The sequence below is a fragment of the Mycteria americana genome, chromosome Z, assembly GCF_035582795.1.
Source record: "Mycteria americana isolate JAX WOST 10 ecotype Jacksonville Zoo and Gardens chromosome Z, USCA_MyAme_1.0, whole genome shotgun sequence".
Lineage (NCBI taxonomy): Eukaryota > Metazoa > Chordata > Aves > Ciconiiformes > Ciconiidae > Mycteria > Mycteria americana.
Genome location: NC_134396.1, coordinates 11,403,620 through 11,427,295, shown reverse-complemented (window position 1 = coordinate 11,427,295; position 23,676 = coordinate 11,403,620). Strand labels below are relative to the sequence as shown.

The following is a 23,676-nucleotide window of genomic DNA, read 5'->3' as shown; positions in this document are numbered from 1 at the left end:
AATTCAGGTGGTGTAGGTACTGAAGTATCATTATTCAAACAAATGAGCTTTTGATGAGATAATTTAACCTAAACTCTGTCCAGCTACTTAAACATCTGTAGAAGCAAACAAGAGTTTCCTGCAAGATGACCACTACATGAACCAGCAAGAGTTGGCTATTAAAAGAGCTTAAATAGCTTTTTCACAGGAATCCACAGAGGTTCTGCCTTAGCAAGCAGACAGGCAGGTTACGTGCAGGATTCAGGAGCCTCTGTTGCAGTGCCCAGGGAGGGGGAGCGGGTGCTGGAGCACTGCTAGACCTCCATGGCTCCTTCAAAGGCAGCTGGGAAAACCTTTGGTGTCTTCAGTGAGGGGGAATTTGTTTTTTCATTTAGGTCATTCACTTTCAGATTGATATAATGAAAAGGATTGCAAATCCCCTGCAGTGCACTTTGGCACACTACTATCACTAGGGTGTAGCTAGCGGTAGATGGATTATACCCATAGAAATAGCACAGATTTGTTAAGTTTATGGGCAAACTTGGGTCAAATGTGGTGACTGCCTAAGAATGAAAATAATGGGGGAAGGAATTTAAGAATAGACACAATTTCTTTGGATTCTAAACGTGAAATATATGGGGGGTTTTGGATTTTTTTGTTTTAAAATGATCCTTGAACTTTCATTTAGACCATTTGGTTTATTTTTCAGTGGTGCAACACCTCAAAGTGAAATACTTGGAGAGAGGTGCATGTGTGTGTGTGTGTGTCTCTGAGGGAAAGATTGAAAAAAAGAGGTTTAGGTCACTGCTTAGTGATATTTGGGTTCTTCAGCCATCCAGTTATTGATATAGCTCTAGTTTTAATACCTACAGATCTGGAATCATGGGATTTGCTGTAATTGTGATCTCCTCCAGCTGCTCTGGAGGAGTGAAATGGAAAAACTCAAAGGACTGCAGTGAAGAGCATTTGAAAGACATGACCTACCATCCCCTTCAAGATGTCTCAGTGCCCCAGAGAAGGAAGAAGCCAGAGGACTGCTAGTGCTGGAGAGCAGACGTGCAGGAAGGCTAATTTCAGTAACAGAAAGAAGAGGACTGAACAGGAGATTGAGCTCTAGATGTACACGGCAGGACTAGAGCATTTGCAATAAGCACTGCTGACAATGGAAATAACGGGAGGCTTACTAGGCAAAACTAAGAAAGAAACTTCTGTCACTCATCTCTCAGTCTGGACCTCTCATCACTTGGCAATATATCAAATTAACCTAGTTATAGTCCAGTTATTGTTCAACAACATTTTACATTTGCTTGTTTCCTTTTAAGAAAATTTATCTCTCTGTCTTCTTATGCACATCTGTACATACTCTTAAAACACCAGCATCTTGTCTTTTAGACTAAAAGCTAGGCATAATCCCAAATGTTTGCATTTTGCAGTTCCTTACAACAAAAATTTCAAATTTAGATTAATCATAAAAATACATATTCTTAGCTTACTTGGGAATGTGACAATGCAGTAAGGTAGAGAAGAGTGTTCTTGGCTGCTGTTACATTGGGAAATAAGATCTGAAGTGTGAGGTTTGGCATTGGAAAGTGTTCGCCTTTTTCAATCTATTAAAGAAAAGAAAAGTGTTTTGATTAGTACTTTCCTTATTTTGTTGGTATTTCATTGTGAGTTTTTTCCTTTCCTGTGCTTTTCTTTTCTTCTGTGTTTTTTTACGTTTCCAGAGTCAGTTATGCGAAAAGTGGTGTGATGGACTCTTACTTTTTCCCCGAGAACAGCCCGTTGTGAATTAGCAGACACATTCTTCTGTGGTGTTTGGTAATACAAGGCTCTATTGAAGGAACTCAAATGAACAGGATGAAAGGGGCCATTTTGACATAAATTCCTTCTTGTTATCTTGTTTACTGCATCCTCTCATAATCTGGGATTTCTATCTAACGCAAATTCATTTCCGTTTTTAATAAAGCCCCCAAAACGCCCCCAACATGGGCGAGGTGCCACTGTACCAGTGGTGGCTCCTGCTGGTTCCTCCTCAGGTGTGCTTGGGCAACAGCCCTCCTGCTCACCTGCTCCTCTCACCTGTTTTCCCTCAGAAGATCACAGAACATATCTGTAAGCTGCTGCTCCTTCTGAACATGCCTGCTGTGGCCAAGGATGGAGAAAATGCCTAGATGGAATTGCTGGCAGGGGAATCGGTGATTCTGTCTCTGAAGTGAACGAGCTTAATCAATACTCACGAACGTGTTTAACTTTTTTCTTCGGACTACTCATTTGTGATAAGCTGCTTGCAGAGATGAGTTGTGCTTACGAGATCATAAATGGTATGCTCTGCTGTCCACCAGCTTTTATATTCAGAAAGCAAAGATTTTGAAATGAGGTGAATAATGTCTTAAACACCCACAAAAAGCTTTGCGATTATTGGATTTGAACTTTTAGACTAAAAAAAGTATCTGAGTAAAACACTGTAGGTAGGTTAAAAAATCTAAAAGAAACTTTGCTATTGCTATTTAGTGAGAGTGAGAATTTTCCCATGGCTCATTTTTTACAGAGAGAAAGTTGATTCAGAGACTTTTATCCTTTGATATGGGACCCTTGTTCAGCTTTGGATTTGACACTGGGAAACAAGGATGGTCTTAAGATAACTAAGTTCAGTCCTACTGTAACTTGAGGCTGGGCTTCGAGTCCACTAAATAACTTTTCCAAGTGATTTTAGTTTGCAGTATTCATTCCACTAGGAAGATAACGTTCTTGGAGCATGGCGTTTGCCTTTTAAAAGCTGACTGGATTTTGGAAATATCTGTTCTAAACTGCAAAGAACGTAGGTCAAATTCTCATTTACTAGTGCATTCTCTCTTTCCCCTGCCGAGAGCAGCAGCTCTAAAACCCACCCAAACTACTCTGCAGGAGGTGGACCACTCTGAGAACTTCTGACTCACCTTATTCCAAAGCAAGCAAGAAAAAAACCAGTGTTAAACACAAAATACCCATGTAGAAGGTTAACATATTGCATAGCTGCTATTTAAGTAATAGGCTATCACATTAAGCAATTCAAACCAAATGAAAAAAAAAGATTAAGCCAGTACCTATATTATGCAGTTTTAATTGTTTCTTACCCTATAATGCAGAGTAACTTCATCCCCAATCTGCTCTGTTGTGTTAATAGCAGTAGGGACGGTATCGTTTGCTGCTATTATAACATGGTGCTCTTTGAAAACACTGTGGATTAAAAAAAAAAAAACAAACAAAACCAAACCCGAATAAGCACAAAAACTTCCTAAAAACTCTAGCAGTTAATAATATACATCTTTTCATTATTTCATTAATCCTCCAGGACTAGTCTTGCAATTAAGAGTGCACTGCTACTTCCACTGAAGTTCAACTCATCCATTTTCTGAGTAGTGCTCACTTTTTATTATGTACATTTTAAAAGTTTTGTTCAGGTAAAACTACAAAATAAGCAAATATTGTTCCCAAAATAATACATCAGGGCCTGATTTTGCTGTTTTTATTCCAGCTGTGCAGTCCCTTATCCTGAGTACTGCCATGTGAAACAGACAGGGTCCTATAAAAGACAGAACCAAGTAAAAAGAGAATAAAACCAGCATGTCCTAAATTCAACCTTATTCCCTATGGGACAAACAAAGGCTGGATTTGAACCATGAAATGCATCGAAAATGAATTTGATTTAATTATTTACACCTGCACCCACGCAATGTACTCTACTGATAATATTTTAATCGTTTTCAGGGATAGAATTTAACTGAATTCTAGCTATTTCTAAAAATAAAGTGTACTACAAGACCTACATTAAAGTTTATGTCTGAATTGATAAAAACAAACCTCTGAGAATCTAAAATTAAGGCAAATTTTTGAAGCTGGAAATCAAACACCACACCATGCAATATTATAGTGATACAAACTCATGGCCATCAGCAAGCTGGAAGTATTTGCTTTCTTATGTACCTGAAACGCCTTTGAATGAATAGAGCAAAGTACAAAAATCAACAAAAGCTGCTGGTGTACTTGCAAACTGCAGTTCAAATTTAAACAGATAAAACGGAGCTACAGCAAGATAGAGAAAGTGACTGCTCCATTATCTCATGTAACTGCTCTTTTCAGTGAAGCCTGGGCTTCCTGTTCATGAGCTTAGAAGCTGCCATTTGTACATACTAACTGACCACAGCTCAACAATAAAACAGTACTATATTCTCTTTGAACAACCTGCTCTCTACTGTGCTAGCAAATAGAAGTACAGAGAAGCATCAATACCTTACAAATATTAATCCTACTTCATATTTTACTGGAATTGTAACGTGTCCTCTGTTGTCACTTAAGGTCTCGGGTGGTTCTTCACTGTCACTAAAATAAAACAACATTTGTCACTCAGATCAGAGTGTAATAGTCATCTGCACATGCAACACTAGGTGGGAAAGGATCTTAAGAAACTGAAATACCTACAGCTCTGGGTATGAAGACCCATTTCCAGTTAATTACGATCTCCTAAAAATAAATTTAAAAGACTATTTCCAGTAACTAAAAAGTTAAGTGCTACACTAGTTCCAGCTCAGAGATGCGTCTTTGTTAAAATTACAGACTGCAGTTGACTGAAGGAAAATGGACCAAGTAAGGGTCACTAGTCTCACACCATCCCTGTATTTTGCAGGGACAGCAAATGCTGAGGGCAAGCGCATTCCTTTATCACAGACAACTTCTGCAATGCTCTTGCTCTTTGAAGACCAGACCTTTTTGTTTAGAATAAACTGTGACTCATGCTAAAGTATGCAGTAATTTTGTAAGAGAATAAACCTTTTCTGATGGTAAACTACTAGAAATGATGACTCATTTGTGACTCTCAGGGTCTAAGGACAAACAGCTATTTATTTAGTCCACTCAGTCCACTGCTGGACCGAGTACATCTGTAAAGCTGCCAGCTCTACAGATTGTTCAACCACTTCTGAGTTCAGGAAAGTCATCCTTGTTTTACTGTGAAACACAAAGCTGTAGAGCTTTCTAAGAAAAAAAAAATCAGAAGGAAAACAAGCAATGATTGCAACTAACCTTGTTGCATATACATGAACAGTGGCATTTTCCAAGAGATACGATGCGTTGAATTGGAATGATATTTTGAAGGAAATCTGTTTGGAGAGATACATTACACATTTTAAAAGAACAAAAAAATAAAAGCACACTTGTAGGTTTGATCTGATGAAAAATGAGCAAAATTTTACTACTTTTATCTGTGGAATACCTATTCACATTTTAATACTCTTCTATGAATGAATCTGCTTTTTTGAATTTCTCCCAACCAAGAAGGAAATCTAATAGTTATCACTTCTTAAACAGAAGCCTCAATTTTTCAGAACTGAGAAGCCTCAGTGAAACTTATTATATAGTATATTAAAAATACATAGCTAAGTAATTCTTAATAGAAACCAACTGGTCTTGCAAGCAATTTATCAAAACCATTTTTTTTCTCCAGTGAAGAAGAAACAAAGCTTCAAAGCCTGACTTCAAAGCCTGGCAATTACAGTGGAGATGAGCTGCCTATGGAAGGCTGCTAGAATATAGTAAAACACCTAGAATACCAAACAGAAATGTTTACAATGTAAATAAATTACTAACAGGTCTCACAAAAATTCCCTACGCATGATAACTAGGGCAAATCTATCACAATTTGGCACTACACAAGTTTTGGGAACACTGTCCCAAACACGTCCCTTTTCATATCCTGACACTTAAGGGTAATTTTATATGAAGCAAAAGTTTTACTATTTGTTACTCTACAGGATTTTTCAGCTCAGACTTTTATTTTTCCTTTAATGTGTACAAATCTCTATTACAAAGTGACCCGGAGAAAGTTGTCTTAGATATTCTTCATATTAAAAAAAAAGCCAGGAAGAAGCTTTAAAAAGGAATGTATTAGGGATGCTTATCAGTGAATCAGAGATTAATCGAATTCTGAATGCAAAGGAGAATATGAAATTTCTAAACTTAAGGATCTATAGCTACAGACAAACTAACAATCAAAGCATGAAGTGAAAATGTGAAAAATCCAGTAAAGCTGGGAATGGAGCATTGTGGGCACTGGCATTGGGTAGTATGCTTATTTGGCTGCAAGAAAGTAACAGCTGACTTAATTCCTACAAGTCCAAGACACAAGCTGGAACGCGTATGTGGGAGGCAATGTAAGAGGACATCTCTCCTGATCCTCCCTCCGTTATGCATCTGCAATACAGACCTGATATGACAGAGGAACAGACAAGTAACTGCCAGGAAAGACAGGTGGTCTTATCTGAATGCAATTTGATATTTCCCAATTCAATATCAGAACTATTTAAGTGAGGCTTAAATGCATATTTTCAAAGGCTAAGTTTAGCTAAAGCTCCCTCTCTATTCCAGCAGGAGATACAGACTTATCACTGGAGCTTTTCAAGCTGGAGCTTGATTTTAAGATCTGGCTTTGGCAGATCCAAGTTAGCATTTCCACATACCAGCTTATTCTCTTTTCAACCATCTGATTAAATTTTATATACAAAATAACTGAAGTCATAGGCTCCAACCTGTGGAACACCACAGTGTCTAATGTCTTATCAGTATATCCTAACCAATACCCTATACGTCTGGAGACAGACCCTTCTGGCCAGGTGTGCCGCTTGCCTTCTGACAGTGTCAAGGACGGTAATATGCACCTTTTACCTCCTCACATACCACAGCTGACTGCCCAGGTACTGAAGACCTGATGTTTTCTTATCTGGCTCAGTGCAATTCATATCAAGGATAGCGTGGGAAACGCGCATGGACAGGTTTTGGGGTGAACTCAAGAGAAAAGAAATTCAGAGGTGATAGGGACTGCCCTGGCCTTAGAAACAACATGGAACAGGGAGAACTTGCACGCAGGGGGACTTTTTACCTCTTCTGCAGGTTTTAGAAATGGATATCCCACTTTACAGGTGATGTTGTGATTAGATTCACAGCTATCTTTCTGTATATCCTAAAGGAAAAAGAAAGTGAAATCATGACCTTGTGCAAACTCTTTTTAAATTTTGACTAAGCGTCAAGGGCCTGTTGAACATATATACCATTGCCGCTTTTCATTGTTAAAATGAAGACTCATAAGAGTCAAAGCCTTAACTGAACTGGAGCAAAAATAGGAAGCCACAACTTCTGCAAAACAATTTCCAGCTATGGACATCTACATCAATTAGTAGCCATTATTCCCTTCCAGTGAAAGTGTTTGGAACATTAGCAATCATATACAAACTGGACATGATGAAAATTAGTCATGGGGTCTAGCAGATCAACATATGTATAAGTACACAGCTTTTACATGTAATTTTGTAAAGGTGTTCCTAACTTGGCAATAAAAGTGACATTCATACTTCATAAATTATTGCCACAGAGTCAGCAACAGTGCTATGGATCCCTGACTTCTCCTAATGTGCAACAGCAGGACTGTTGATTGAAAACAAACTTCTCCTAATGTTTCCCACCTGAACTGAGATGAATTTGTAGCATATCTGCTGAGGCAGACAGAAAAACAGCTACTTTGGAAATGCTGTCTGAGGTAGGGATGAGGCAGGCACTGATCTGTGCTGCCCTACCAAGACAGTACTTTTTCTATACATGTGCAAAAAGAAAATTCTAGAGGCTCAGGAGCTGCACTGATGAATAACAAGGCATTTCTGGCTCTACAGATGTACAGAAGATTCATGGTGCTGACATTCATCTAAGATGCAGGCACTTACTGTCTAAGTATCATTGTGAAACTTTCATCTGTAGTTAACGGATTCTAGGCAAAAGTCCACTCAGGTCAAAATAAATATACTCTTTTAGAGGGATAAGCCAGGACAGCACTCCCAGGAATCTCTTCCAATCAACTGAGATCATCCAGAGCAGCGAAATTCAGGCTTAATAAAAAGGCTTCCTCAGATGTCTCTAGCAATATAGATCATGATAAATGTGATAATGTGAAAAATTCCTACCTCAATGCCAGCAAAAATAATATTTGGAGAATACTGAACCAAAACTCTGGTATTATAGGCACTGTCTTTTTTGTTCTTCACAGAGAGCTGGATGGTGAACTTATCATTGCGTGACTTTACAATGAATGGAGAAGAGCTGTAAAATAAAGTAAGAAAGTTGGACACCTTAACTTTTGAATCTGTTTTTAACATAACAAGGAACTTCTTTCAGAGTCCAGACTATATTGTTTCTGATTTGGAAATTATGCCACAGCATTATCTTATTAGACTACAGAATTTATAATTTACATAGAAATTGTGTACAGATATCAAGTGACACAATAAACCCAGTGTAGTTACCTGTCTCCAGCTATGCTTGCTTTTACATTCAGAACAAGGTCTGAAATGCATTTATTTTTGGCTCCGCAATCTTTTGTGAAAGGAATCTGCAACAATAGTATTTTTATTCTCAATTTTATTACATTTATTATTAAAATTAAATACTTGCATTTTAATTCATTATCTAATTTTATATAAGGTCTTCTGTTTGACAATCAAAGAAGCCTTCCCTAATATTAATCAGTTAAACATGCCAATATCCTGTAAAATGCATAGATGAAACATAACCTTTCTACTCATTCCCTTCTAAGTGATTCATCTAGATTAGAAAAAGAGGCAATAGTAGATGTATGAATGATGCCAAGCACCATCAAAGTATATAACTAACATTCCCTTGCTCTATCTGTGTAAAAAATGACAATAAAATTGCTTGTACTCTCTTCTGTCTTCAGTTACCTCTGAACAGCTTTAAAACCCCAGGCTGGTTCCCAAGCACACTGAATCAAGCTTTTCACTCCTAAAGACATTTAGAGGAAGCATCTTCTGGACAGGCTCAATGACCCTCCCTCTTTAACCAATTTGTGGACAATATGTTCAGTTCTTGTGTGGGCTATGAATTTTACCTTAAATACTTTGGTTATTAATACAGAATCTTGCTGACTTACATATTCTGATATTGAGTTTGGCAGGTTGCTATCAAGAACAGGTCCACTCTCTGGGTCAGAAAAATTGAACTCCAGCAAAACCTTTACAGAGTCCTGAAAGTCAGGCTTATCCTAGAACATAAAGAAAACAAAATTGCTGTTAGGGACATTCACTTTAATATCTAAGGAGGTTAAAAAAACCCAAACAATGCTGACGTAAAATATTTTTCAGTCACACTGTCGCCATCCTTGCTAGAGAAGCATTTGAATGCTTGCAATTGATGGTAAAGCATTTAATATGCAAGCCAATCCTTATAAATATCTACTAATGTTTTTGTGTATCTCATCTTATCACAAAAATGTCACGTAGCCTGAGCGCATGCAACACAGTTTCATTTAAGAATGTCTCAGAACAGTCAACTCCTAGACTTTCCTCTTTTAGTTGTGTTTAAAGGATCAGTAAGATGAACAGCAGTGGTATCACTTGGTGTGAAGTCAAACCGAGGCCTGCTGTTAGGAGATGTATTGCCTATTCAAGCAAATTCTGGGCACATTTATGATTAGTTTTGAATTATGATACAACTGTGAAGTCACTGAACATTTTAAATGTGAGTAGCTTATAATATAGACCTCTGTTCACTCTGCACATTAGTTACAATCTGGGCAATTTCATACTCACACTTGCTAATTATTTTTCTGTTTCGCAGTGAATAAGTATTCTCTATCCCAAACCTAATTTGTGAGTTCTTTTACTTTATTTTAGTAGGAGGAATTGCACCAATATGCAAACTAGACTTCCAGCTCATGTGCTCCTGCTGAGTTTTGAATGCACCTAAACTACTAACCACGAGAGCTGCTTGGTTCCACTAAGCGTGTTAAGCTCTTTCTTAAGACGGACACAAACAAGGAGACAAAGGTAAATAGACTGTACATATAAGTAAACAGTTTATATCTATATACATATACAAATACATAAATCCTAAGTAGTAGACAAATTTTATGTACACTTCTTAAGATTAATTCTGGATGCAGATTTTGTTGTCCCATTTACAATTAATGGAATACATTTGGGTTATTATAATGTCAACATGAGAAAAACACTTTAAATGATTTACTTGCCAACATGTAGAAGTTATGTTTAATACATTCTGAACCTTTGATAGTTATATTTTTTTGCATTTTCCTCTCATGGCTTTCTGTGAACAAGCTTCGAGATATTTGCCTTTGTGAGTCAAGAGTAATCCAATACTGCAGACCTGCAGAGAAAGTTGAGATCAATATTACAAACCAATTTGCCTCTACACGTTTTTTTTCCCCAGTATCTTAAATGTACTTGGAATAGTGAATTTAGAAGAGTTGCATTCCATTTTTGGAGAAATAAATGAATGTGAGCATAGCAGTTTTATAGCGTAAAGTTTCCATAGCTTAGTGCTTATCTACTTACTAGATTCAAATCTATCTTCCTTCGACTTTAGTCTGGTCTTAAAACAAATTGTGGCATTTATGCATATTGTTTTTCTTTTATTTATCTGACAATTTTGTTGTTGGATATTGATGCTTTTGGGTGTAAATTGCATGGAAACATTTACTTCAGCCACATCACGAGACCTTAACAAAAGAGAGAAAGTGCCTTGAAAATAATAGCAGCAACTTTTTTTAACTTAAGAATGAACTTACAAAATGTGCAACATTCAATATTAAAATACACATATCTGATGGTCTAGACAAATAATTAACTATACACTCTATACATTGTACTAGTATACAATAAATTACAGCCAAAATGGTCACAGGGTTTCTCCACAGTGCTGTACTTGTTTCAGAAACAATACCAGATGAAAGGATATATTTTCAAAAGCATTTACGCAACTCTGTACAGCCAGTTCCATTCTAAAAGAGACTGAAGGCTCAGGCCCATCCTCAAGGGTATCCATGGATGAACATATTATACATGAGCTGGAGGGTAGTGTGCCATCCCTTAGGCTATGGGTACATAAACAGTCCGAGAATCACTACCAATTTGCTTCACTTTAACTCCGCTTCTCCCCTGCCCCTGAAACGCATTCCTGCCTCTCCCTTTGCTCTGGCTCCCTTTTGGGTTCCCTTTTGGACTCGAGATGGAGATGCTGATGTACTAAACCAGCAGAAAATTGAGCTGGCAAAATAGCTTTCTTCAGATTTGTGATCTAAACAATGCAGTGAAGGGGCATTTCATTGTGTTCACACATGGAGCTTTTAGAAAGACCAACTACCAGATGAAGGTGAGGAGAAGCTGGCAGCTTGAGGATAGCTGACAAACTTGGTCACCTAGCAGGTGAGTTCGGTGGAACAGCAGGACAGGGACAGCAAGGACCTGGCTTAGCAATTGCCTTATCAGAGAGAGAAACGGTTTTAGTTGTGCTTTAGAAATGAGGGATTACATGTTACCTTGTTTATTTCTCTTACTGGTATTTTTCTCTTCCTGCTTAAAAAATATATTGCTCATTATGCCATCTGAAACATGCTCTTTTGTAAAGAAAATGAATTCACTGTTAACCAGCAAGTTTAGTTAAATTTTTCCAAGATTTTCTGTAGGGAGTCAAAGTAGAGTTTTCTTATTAGGAAGTCAAATGAGTTTTCTTAGTGACCCCTTTACATTTGAATCTGTCCTTGATATTGCTAATAAGATAACAGGCAATATACTGTGAAAAAGAGAACACTTAGGTTTTTTTCTATTTTACTTAGTGCTATTTTACTTAGTGTGGATTCCACACAAGTGGAATCAGTTTTTATTTTGAATATGGTCTAAAAGGACAAGGTCTTCATACTACACTAACAAGGTTTCTAAAACATTCCTATATTTATTACTGTTATCCAATAAGTGTTACACTCGTTCCTCCAGAGAGACATGAAAATATGAAGATTCACAGCCAGTGTCAAAGCATGAGATGCAACCCGTATCCTCACAACAGTTCAAACAGTAGTGCATGCAAGTTACATTGGTATTCCAAGAAAAATGGTTATTTTCTGGCCTGACGGCTGCTGTGAGTATCCATACCAGAAGAGGGCAGCCCCACCAAGGCCTCCAATGGTGACATCAATCAGCCCGTCGTCGTTTAAATCCATTTCTCCGTGCACAGACTGGCCAAAAAATTTCACTTTTTCCCCATCTCCACCTGATGCAATACGCTGTGAAAAGCATTAAGAGGTTTATGCAGTGCATATTGAAGGATTTTATAAGAACATTCAAGACGCATTTGTTGGCAGTTAGATGGCTTTTAGACTCTTTAAATATATTCAATTTTCATTACAATACTCCTAAATGGGTTACCATGGTGATGAACACACTACAAATTTTCAAAATTGCAAAATATCTACTTTTCTGGCTGTACAGAACATTTCAGAAGGTTTCTAATAAAAACTTGCAAATATATTTTCTAACATTATTAAGAGTCAAATTCAGTTAAATCAGACTGAGTTTAAAAGTACAGAGCATTTTAAAAAAGCAGCTGTCATGACAAGTGAAGTCACAGTTTGATTCTGTTGGGAAGACACAGGAAAACAGGATTTGTGCTACATACACTTACAGTGGCTGCCAACCTGTAAAGTTTTACTTCATACCTGTGAATATTTTTTACTGATTGTGTTGCCATGGCCATGATAAATATAGACAGCTCCCCGATGATCATCCTCTAAAGGAGAACCTATTACAACGTCATTATATCCATCAAGGTTGAGATCCTTCACTGCAGCAATCGCAGTCCCGAAGCGTGCACCGCAAGGCTCATTCTTAAGAACTTTGCAGGTGTCCTGTTTTAATGGCGAACAGCATGTTTGCTTTATAGGTTCGAGACTCATCTGGTATTCAAACTTTGTCTGTGAAAGAACAGATTTAGAGTTCGTGGATTTCCATCAACATTTTAGCAATGCAGGCTTTTAAGAGCTCCTGTCCAGAAGACAAACTGATGAATTAAATGAAACAATTACATCCTATTCCTAGTGACTGAGTGCACTGTAGAATCTGTGATTCTGTAACTATAATTCAAATGTTCTTTCTGAGCACTGGGTGGGAAAGACATTCTTGCTCTTTCTCTTTCTGCATCTAAATGCTTCTGCATATTTCTTGAAGTTAGAGGTTCACAGGAAAGCATGGTATCTTAAAAATACTTGGATGTTATTGTAAGTAAACCACTTCATTCTTAAGATAGTGTAAAGAGTTCTCTTAGGCATTCTCTAAAGGCATTCTCTTAATCTGAGAAGTAAGCCAAGTTTCTGATGAAACACAGATGGCAATACTGTTATTCCAGAACAAAAGACAGCATTTCTCTTACATAGACTGAATTCTGTCCTTAGTAGACACATACTCCATGGCCTAACGTGTATATATATATATATTCTTCTGGTCCAGTGTGCATCCTAGATCAAACACACATATACAGTATAGTATGTAACCAATCTTTCCAAGAGATTGGCCCCATGAGTTCCATGTTAGAGATGAGCAACAGCAAGCAGTTGCTGTGTCTCCTTTATTTGGAAATGGATAAAAGGAAGCACAGGAAAAACAAATTTCAAACCCTCACATTACTGGAGGACATGGAATTCTTGTTTTCTCGCCAACCCTATTCACCAGCAATTTGTTGTTAGCAACATGCATGTAGAAACTGGGAGAGTTCCTTGTCAAATAGATCCAGTCTCTTCAGGTCCTTTTCTTGGATAGTATTTTAGGAGACCATCATTGCTAGGACGTACTTTGATAACTGTTATAATGATACACAATGGTGCAGGACTAAAAGAATAAAAGAAGAAGAAAAAGTATGCACAGACATTGGAAGGAGAGACTTATCAAATTAAGTTGAGGTGTAGCTGGTATATTCCTCAATCTAGTAGTGACATGTTTAAAAGCTGTTGGATGTATGGAGTTTAGCTGTAAGTTGGTAAGCAAGTCACAAGGATACTGGAGCACACACTTTTAGGATGGATGAGCCCTATTGTTCCCTAATCCATGAAAGCAAAAAGAAAATGTGATAGGAAAATTAATCCTATAAATTTGCATCTATGTCATACTGTAGCTTACAGGATATAGTGCCTACCTATATAATATACACTGTTAGAAAAAAAAGGTGAGACAAGAGTTTGAGACGAAAGTTTTCAAAAAATAATCTGCATTATACTCTCAATTGTCAAAATCATGTTTCTCTGTTTTCAACAGGTCATTTTCCCCAGCTCAAATTATCATATTTCTTTAACATAAGGATATGAAGACAGTAAGGAGCATGTTCTGTTTCTGGTCAATAAACATCATCCTTACCTTGTTCAGACTATAAACATATACTTTCCCTTGCTCCTCTTTCTCAGTTCCCATATACATAGGCGCTCCAACAAGAAGAAGGTCTGTAAATGAGTCCCTATTGATGTCAATTGTGGTAATAACACCCCCAAAGTATGACCCAATCTGCAGGAAAATATAAGGTATAAATCAGAGACAGAGTTGTTAATGTCATGCAACATTTCCTATACAGAGACCTGTTTTACGGCTGCTTACAACAATGCCAAACATTAACCACTAGGCGGAAATTTTCTTTGCTACCTAGAAGATCTTTTTTGTCTGTTTGCCTTTGAAGCTTGCTTTCTGTTTTAGGGTTTGTTGTCAGATTTTTTTGTTTAAGAATGGTTCATTCAACTTTCAACTCTCCTGAGTTTGAAAGGTACAAATGGTGCCTTCTACCTGCTAAGGGGAGTAGGACCTCTTCAGACAGCATTTGAATAGAAATGTCTTGGGGAAGCTAGTCTCCTCTTCAGTCCCAACAATAATACATAGAAGGAGAAAAATCAATGGTCTTAGGCTTGCCAGGGGAAAAAGGCAGGATGGTGGACAAAAGCTCCGAGACAACACAGTGCAGGCAGTCTCCAAAATTCCCAAGTTGCTACTTGGGAGGCAGAGGAACAAGATCTAGGCAAAGAGCTAGATACACTCATAGACTGGGTACAAGGTGTGGAATACATTCACTTCACAGCTAAGATAGACACCCTGCATTTCCTTTACACTCAACATGAGAAGTAGTCCCTTCTAGTGCAAGATGCATCTCATGTCACAGAAGATGTTTCAAGTAGGTCAGACCCCTCAAACCTTAAAAATGCCTACTTTCCTTCATTGACTCTAAAAGGATTGATTGATTAGCTGAGTTGCAGACATCAGCTATAGGTGAAAATTAGGTAACCTGAATTCTCCTGAAAGGAGCTTGTACTTCAGCCTGGGGAGACCTGAGTAGGCAGGTCTTTCAACTCTCACGTGCATAATATTATACTACCATCTTTAATTATGTGATTACATGTTTTTTTCCTGCAGGAACAGCTCTCAGTGAGCTGCTACTCAATATAACAAGCAGCTATTCAATATTTCATGCTATCCCAGCTGATGCTCTTGCACAGAATCCTGCTTGTCACGCCCGTTTCTTGCCAGTGACATACACCTTCCACTCAGCAGATAGAGAAAATTGCAAGTTCAGAGATGGCTACAATCACTTTGGCACTGCTGAAGGCTTAACACTCAAAGAGAAAATTTCCAAGGATCTCTGACTACTGTAGAGTCCACTTTCCATTACTTACTATACCAGAACATCTACCTAACCTTTCCTTCTGATCTTGCTTACAACTCCCAGTTTCATTTGCTCTTCTGACGCAGAGTTCTCTTTTGAAATCATTCTATTTCTCATGCCATATTCCTCTCATATGTTAATCATGAATGCATACTTACTTGTTCTCCATTTAACCTCTGAAGCACTTGTACCTCTCTTCCTTCCATTTTATAAATGATAACTTGGCCAGTGTGATTGTATCGTGGCTGTCCTGCTATGTACAGTATGCGTCCAGGTGTCAATGCTGAATTCACAGTATATCCTAGGAAGCAGAGAGAAGTCAAGATGCAGTACACACACAATGCATCAGAAATACTTGCTGTGATTCAGAGCCTTTTTAAGGCCTATTCTACAACTAGATGTTTAGCCCTATTTATGCTAGAGCATAGTGGCAGAGTTAATTAAAAGGGCTGGATGTGTATTTGCCTACAGTCTTAGAGTCATGAGCACCACTGTGTTATTAAACCTGTTCACAGGCTGGTGAGTCATGTTCAGTTTGCTGTTCTCACACAGTGTGTGATATGATGGTGCTGATGAAATAACTTGTGAATAGCTGTTGAAAAACTACTTTCAAAGAACAGTTGTCACCAGCTCACTGTCAAACTGTCGGAGTTTTCCAAATGTGATTCCGGGGGCATTTTGAACCTAGCTCTTTTTAAATTAACAACAAGTTAACAACTTGTGTGAAGGAAGATTTAAAAAATTTGCAGATGAATCAAAACTGTGGCAGGGTTGCAAGTATTATGGAGGATAGGATCTAAATTTAAAATGACTTTACCAAACTTGAGATATAAAAAAATAGCTAATGGCATTCTGCAAAGAAGACAAACAGTGTACCTAGGGAAAAAAATGAAATTATTTGAGTGTTAACTGTTCATCAGTGAAAATGTGGCTTAAATGAGTTAACAGAGCAAACAGAACCTTGAGGTGTAGAAAGCAAGACCTAGACGAGAGAGCAAGGCCACTGATGCTTTTTGGTAGAAAAGGCTGAGAGGAAAACAATAGCCTGCCACTATGGAAAACATTATTATAAGAAAGATAGTGGTAAATGTTGGTAAAATGTGTGTGGTAAAATGTTGTTCTTGTCCATTGAGTGACAGAAATCAGCTTAATTTTAAGCAAAGATTTAGACTTAATATCATGTAAAATTTTTTAACTATCAAGGCATAGAAAAACTTGAGAAGAATACCAGTGGCATCTATGAAATCTTCTCTGAACAGATTAGACATCTCTATTGGGGAAAGTAGATATACTTAGGTCTGTAAGCGTTTGGACTAGTTTTTTGATTGTAGAAGTAGTAAATTTTGTAAAAGAGAACAAGAAAATCATACAGTAGACATGTCCATACATTACAATTTTCTCATTCTCCTAGAATGTAAGATAATGTTCTGTAAGATACTCTTTGTGAATGAGATTTGAGAGGTCTTGTAGCATTTGTCAAAAAGTGTTATAAGATAGGCTATTTCTCTTACCTAGATAGGCTGCAAGGGGTTCATTTCTTTCTGAAAGCCTGTCACGAAAAGTGTCATTAGTTGGCATTGAAATACCACTGTCCTTCACCATGAGCACTGTGCCATTCCAATCATATGCTCCAACTGCTCCCAGCATGATCCAATCCTTATGCAGAGAAAAACAAAAAGCCTGTTCTCTATGTGAACCATCTTTAGACATTCATTGATCATGATCATTGGGGTAATGCTTCCTGTATACTTAGGTATTTAGCCCTGCTTTTCCTGTTATAGTATGGTCCCTACAATCATAGTATGTCTCCTACTTCTTGTTAAAAATGCACCCAACTTAAAGAAAAAAAAAGGTCATTCAGGAAAAGCAGCAGAATGAAACACAGCTCCTACAACTTCAGCCCACCATTCCAGGCCAAATAGAAAGACAAAGGGGATTTTAGCAAAGCTAATCAGAGAATACAACACTTAAATGCATTCCCCAGACAAACTTTCAGAAACTTGAACCCTTCTCTGTTAAATCTGTGAGTCTTGTATATTGTGCAAGAGCCTTTTGTCAATGAGAAATGGTTTGCTGACCTTTCTTGCCTGAAGGCATGAATGTAGCCTTCTAGCTAAGACAGACACCAGAGACCCTAAGTCTGTCCATGCACCAAGGACTGAAGACCCGTTTCTGAAGTGAGGTTCTGAAGACAGCAGGTCAGTTGTTTGTGAACTTCAAGAATATGCTCTACCAAATAGATAATCTTATAAAAAATCCTCGTGCTCCCTATCAGGGTAATACTTGTTTCTAAGGTATGATACAGCATCTGAAGAATCATGTGTAATGCAGTGCAGAGAATAAAAATGAACGGAGAGTACTTCTGCAATAAAATATTTATGTTAAATCGTACTGAAGGTCTTTTATTCTCTTTTTTACCAGTGATATGCTGAGCTGTATACAAAGCTATGGTTGAAGGTTTTCCTATGCATGTCAGTTTGTCTTGGATTGCTTGGTGTTTGTTCAGTTCAGTTACTCTCCTATTGTGTTCTTTTCCACTGTCACTACTTTCTCTTATCTTTAAAGCTTAACTCTTCCCAGTTCTTTTGATCTCATGTTAAATTTTAATTTCATTTTTGTGCACTGAGCAGATCATCACAATGGATACATTTTGATTTTTCAGGAATAAATAAAATACTTTGGGAGTGATTTTCTGCTAATACAAATTCCCAGGGATTTTACATCCCAGTTTAATAAATATTTACCACCTGAGAACTGAGGTATTCAATGTGTTAACAGAACTAATATGTTGTGTTACTAACAATGTAGAACATACCCGTGACAGAAATATCCTTTTAATATATCTTCTGTCTCAATTTCACCAGTACAATGCAATATCAATTTATACATTAATATTTAGAGAGAACAGTTTTATAGTTCACAGAATCATAGAATGGTTTGGGTTGGAAGAGATCTTTAAGCATCATCTATTCCAACGCCCCTGTCATGGGCCGGGATGTCTTGCACTAGATCAGGTTGCTCAAAGTCCTGTCCAACATGACTCTGAACACTTCCAGGGAGGGGGCATCCACCACTTCTCCAGGTAACCTGTTCCAGTGTCTCATCACCCTCATCGTGAAAAAATTATTCCTTATATTCAATCTAAATCTATCCTCTTTCAGTTTAAAAATGTTGTGCCTTGTCCTGTCACTACAGGCCCTGGTAAAAAGTCTTTCTCTGTCTTTCTTAACATATTATAGACTATTTTCCTGATAGAAAGTGCTATGGGAGCATTAAATTTAGAGTTCATGTGAAGAAGGTACTTATTCTCTTAAGCTTTCATTGTTTATAATCATTCTTTACATACATTTTTACAAAAAGTAACTGGATTATGGGAAACTTCCAACAGCAAACAGGACTGTACAAAGAATTCTGAAATACTCATTTCAGATTCATGCCATCACCAACAAAAATCTACTTTGTAAAAGAACTTCTATTTTGAAACAGTTTGTTTACCTGAGAATAATGAGCACTGAAACCAGCTTGAGACATTTCCATTTCAAATGAGGCAGCCTGCTGGTCTGTTGTTGCTATTAAACAGAAAAAATTACATTTCAAAAATAAATTAGTTTCAATCTGAAAAACTATCTGAATAGTGTAATGAAAATGGTCCTGTGATAGTAAAGGATAGCATAATTAACTAGAATATTCAGTCAATATAGTTTTCCATAGATGTTTATAATAAATACAGAAATTAAGATCTGTGTTAAATGCTACCATTAAGTACGAGAGTTTCCATTTTAAGATCATGTCTCAGAACTTGTCCAAGAAATATTTCTGGGCTAAAACTGACCAGATTTGACCTTAGGCTGATGGTAAATATGTTTGGAATGTTTGATTAATACGGTTAAGCCATTTTCCACTTGAGCTAAGTGAACAATAAAACACCAGCCATGTAACCCTGGCCTTGTATTCAAGCAACTAAAAATTTCTAGGCAGCTGGTAGAACTTTAAATGAAAAACACTTGATGTTTGTATGAACCTTTGCAAAAAACAACATAGGAAAATCTCAGATGTCCAAGATTCATAAACCTCAGGGAAGGGCTTGGGAACTATAATCCTGCCCAGAAAGTTACATTAAAATCTTCCTGATTTTCTTAAGTGACTTTGAATAAAAAAGGTATCAGGTGATTTCGTACCTTGCCAGGTAGTCATATGCTAGTTATTAAACTCTGATGGGCTGCTTTGCTCTCTTGTACACTTGCAATATTATTTTTTTGAAAGGGAAGAGAAAGGTCTGTCTCTTTCTCTACTTAAAAGCAATACTCAAGGACTATTTTGCCACCTTAAGGACCACAAGTAAGGTAACTATATTCTGCATATTGATTCCTCCTTGAGAGCAAGATACAGTAACGGGCAGTAGAGGGGAACTATGAAATCTGCTCTGATGCTTGACCAAGAAGAGTTCTCAATTTGCTACCAATGGAGTGCTGAGGCGAACCTCCAACTGCGTAAATGAAACTGAGGCATAGCAAGCCATGGCTTCAGGAATTTCAGACATCTGGATTATTAAATAATACTGAACTTTTGATACTCAGAAACTAAACCAGAGAGGTTGCTCCCTGGGACATGACGTCTTTGCTAATTGTTGGGATTTATGGCCAGGCATAGGAAGGAGACATGATCTCAAACACAAAATGTCTGACACACAAACATAGGCCATCATGTTTCACGAGATGTAGCTGCTTTGGTAAGTTTGAAAAAACTATAAGAGTTTTATGCTTAAAAACGACCAAGTTGTACATTTGCTGATAAACAATATTTTCATGCAGTAAAGGATGCTCCTTGAGCTGAGAAAGACAGGACTCTCACAGTCTGAGGCAGGGGACAATGCTGGTATTGTTGGTGTGTGCAGCTCTGAATGCTGCTTAGAGAACGGCTCCCAGCCTGACTTTCCATTCAGTTTCAAACTGCCAAGCATCCTACAAAGGATATTTTGTGAAAAAACATTTGTGCCTGCTTATGGGTTGGCTAAAACATAAAATTGCTGTTAAAATCAGAAGTCCATGCCATGAGACACACAGGCATGTGAAAAAAATTATGTGTAAAAATTCACTGGCTGTCAAGTGTGGGTTTTTGTTGGATTTGATTTTTCAACTCTCTCTCAAGTTTCCTTTGTATTTTTTTAAAGGCCAAAACCAAAAAGAAAACAAGAAATCCAAGAAAAAAAATTAAATGTACTATTATACTACCAGGAGGCTATTTGGATTGAGAATTTAAACAGATTCAGATACAGAATTTCAAGAATCAAAGTTCCTGTGACCTCCATATTATGCACAGAAGTTAATTCAGCTACAGTGTATAGGGTTAATTAATCTTTTCTACATTGTACACATCCAGTAAGTTGGATTGTCACCAGAAAGCTGCGTGGGACAGAATTAATCTTCTTTTCTCCCCTGCCACAGTAATGTGTCCATGGACACAGCTGCAAAACTAGAGTAGCTCCTGAAATGCTTTGGGAGTGACAGGAAACCATGCCTGAAGAATCAACAGAAACTGATTTAGTCAGCATCTTCTAGCTCCAGCCTTACCAACCCATTGGAGCAACTCAACCTTGCTATGGTTTGACGAAAAGCTAAGATCCCATTTCCAGTTTCCATTCTGACTTCCTTTGTAACCAGATTATGTGGTTTCTGGGACTTTCACAGGTGGAGGAGGTGACATTTCTTATATCACAGCTGTCTTATACAGAAATCTTAGCACAGACTCTGAGTTCCTACTGAAAATCTGGAAATCAAGCAGCCTTTTGGGAGTGGTGAAATCACCTAGCTCGTCTCTTACAGTGTGAATGAAAATAATTTTCCACATTTTTTGTTTCAAATATGTATTTTTTGTAATACAGCCAAGTCATATAAAATAAAAATTGAAAATAAGGCAAATATATCAAGGCACAAATATCCTAACAGTTTATAATATGTTTACATTAAATAAAAAGTAAAAATAGCCAAGAAGTAGATATTTGTTACTGCACCTTTTGCAGAAAATTAAAGCTGAATTCAGGGAGTACTGCAGAACTTGTTGATACTTAAAGAGATACAATATGCTTAAAGCACCAAAACACTGGAGGACATGATGACAAGGACTAGTCATCTCAAGAGCTGAGTATCATATAAAGAGATAACATTTCTACAATTTATTCAAACAGTTTCACCACCGTTAATATAACTACCTTTGTTTGGATATTTTATTAAACTACAGAACTTGTTTAATGTTCAAATGTTTTGTAATTTTTTCTTATGATTAGAGGAACGAATTACTAAAATCATTGATGGGTTAGAGCTCATGATATAAAGCATTCCCCATCAGCAGGGAGTTCAAGCCGGCACAATTTACTCCACTGTTTGGAGGCTGGGGTTTCATGTGACAGATACGCACTACCCAATAGCTAGTGATTGCTAAAAGGGACAAAGTGGAGTGTGACAAAGTCAGACCATCTCTTCCAGTGGCACCTGGTTGTTCAAAGGGTTGAGCTATGACATGAAACCTTGAATCTGAGCACACAGATGTCCAGAAACTCAGTCATGATAGGTCTTATATCCTTTGTCTGTTGTCATGACTAGCAGTTGATTAACTTTTTATTCTATATCCATTACATTTAATAGGTGTAACTAACAGATTTTATTCTACTAATGAAAGACAATGATTTTTCTCACTTTTCTAGACGTACAAAGCACAAATTGAAGTCTAAGTTTTCAATTTCTGTTTGAACACCTATTTTTCCACTGAAAGTGTATTCTTCCCAATAAACAGGGATTTAACAAAAGAGTCCCCCTATTCAATGAACTTTGAAGTACTCAATGAGCTTAAGGAGGCTAAACTTTGGGCTTTAGAGAGATTAAATTCTCTGCGAATGAATTTGTTTCAAAAGTGAAGAAACAAAATCTTCCAGGAAATTAAAAAGATAAGAACATATAAACTGGAAAAAATATTTAGTAATAATCAGCTGAAAATAATAGTATTTGATCAAGCTAAATGGTACACTAAAAAACCCACCTAAATACGTCTGAGAAATATAGATCCAATTTAAAAAACTTTAAAATAATCTCTCATATGTGTATTATTTCTTGACATTCAAGTCAACACTATCTTTTGTTCCAGCTGCAAACTACACTATTCCAGCTACTTGGAAAGTTGAAATGTTGAAAAAAATAAGTCCAAATAGATGGATGTTTTCTTTGTATGACACAGATCCCTTCACAGTTGGCCAGTATAATTTATAACTAATAAACTCAGTCTTCTGTTACCAGTAGCATCCTTGAAACAAACAGAGATTTGGACAGCATTGCCTAATTTGGATGGAGAATGTAAGCAGACATTATGAGAGAATGACTTTTCTGTGCTAAAATCTGAGTATCATGAATATTTCCAAAGGAAAAATATATCTTGTCAACTCTATACACCAAGCCCATGTTAACTTGCATAGCAAAGTAATATGTTGTAATTAATAACTAACCAAAATGAGAACCTAAAGGTATAGGCAGACGAACACATGATCATGGGGTAATCAGGATATGGTCTGGCAATGCTTTTTTACCTAACGGAAGGTAACTTCACATTTACCCCAGCTAAACTGGTAAAAGTTACTTACCCTTTTAGGCTATTGTCTCCATAGGCTCTAACCCATCTGAATATATTTCACATCATTATCTATGTTTTTGATGTCTATTGTAAAATATTTTTATGATCAGCATGAAAAAAATACCTGCATAATACATTTTGTGCAGCACAATACATTGCAAAGGGAGATAAAAGCAGGTGGTCTTCTATTTGCTTCAGTTGTAATGCACTCATGGAGTAAAATTTTAAATAATGTCATACCTTCCAGGGCAAATATTCTCTCTCCAAGTGCTTCAACAATAGTTACAAGAGCTAATTCATCTGAGACATTGAAGAAATGCTTTTCAGTAGGCTTACTGGCAATTGATTTTATTTCCTCTACAAATTTCTCAGTACTTAAATTTCCTCTGCTGTAATGGCCAAGAATCTAAAGAGAATTAAAAAAAAAGAAGTAAAGGATACATTTTATAACCTGTTTTAAAAGATACCTTTGAGGCAGGTTGTCAGAGAATATTGGCAAATCATATCTAACCTTAATTTGCTCTGTTAAAACCTCCTTCAAATTGATTTGAAACCATTCTT

At 37.1% G+C, this 23,676-nt stretch overlaps 1 protein-coding gene across 1 annotated transcript in view; it reads right to left on the bottom strand.

The window, feature by feature from the left end:
- ITGA1 (integrin subunit alpha 1) overlaps window positions 1–23,676 on the bottom strand; it is a 73,370-nt gene that overhangs the window by 7,105 nt on the left and 42,589 nt on the right. Inside the window, exons 9-25 of the mRNA XM_075526442.1 lie at window positions 23,356–23,521; window positions 18,994–19,067; window positions 17,010–17,154; window positions 15,657–15,799; window positions 14,211–14,354; window positions 12,524–12,778; window positions 11,961–12,091; window positions 10,368–10,531; window positions 10,043–10,179; window positions 8,945–9,055; window positions 8,301–8,386; window positions 7,962–8,097; window positions 6,890–6,970; window positions 5,038–5,114; window positions 4,249–4,338; window positions 3,093–3,195; window positions 1,473–1,586 (exon numbers count right to left, since the gene is read on the bottom strand). Coding sequence (XP_075382557.1) covers window positions 1,473–1,586; window positions 3,093–3,195; window positions 4,249–4,338; window positions 5,038–5,114; window positions 6,890–6,970; window positions 7,962–8,097; window positions 8,301–8,386; window positions 8,945–9,055; window positions 10,043–10,179; window positions 10,368–10,531; window positions 11,961–12,091; window positions 12,524–12,778; window positions 14,211–14,354; window positions 15,657–15,799; window positions 17,010–17,154; window positions 18,994–19,067; window positions 23,356–23,521 — 2,157 coding nt within the window. The remainder of the gene's footprint in view (window positions 1–1,472; window positions 1,587–3,092; window positions 3,196–4,248; window positions 4,339–5,037; window positions 5,115–6,889; window positions 6,971–7,961; window positions 8,098–8,300; window positions 8,387–8,944; window positions 9,056–10,042; window positions 10,180–10,367; window positions 10,532–11,960; window positions 12,092–12,523; window positions 12,779–14,210; window positions 14,355–15,656; window positions 15,800–17,009; window positions 17,155–18,993; window positions 19,068–23,355; window positions 23,522–23,676) is intronic.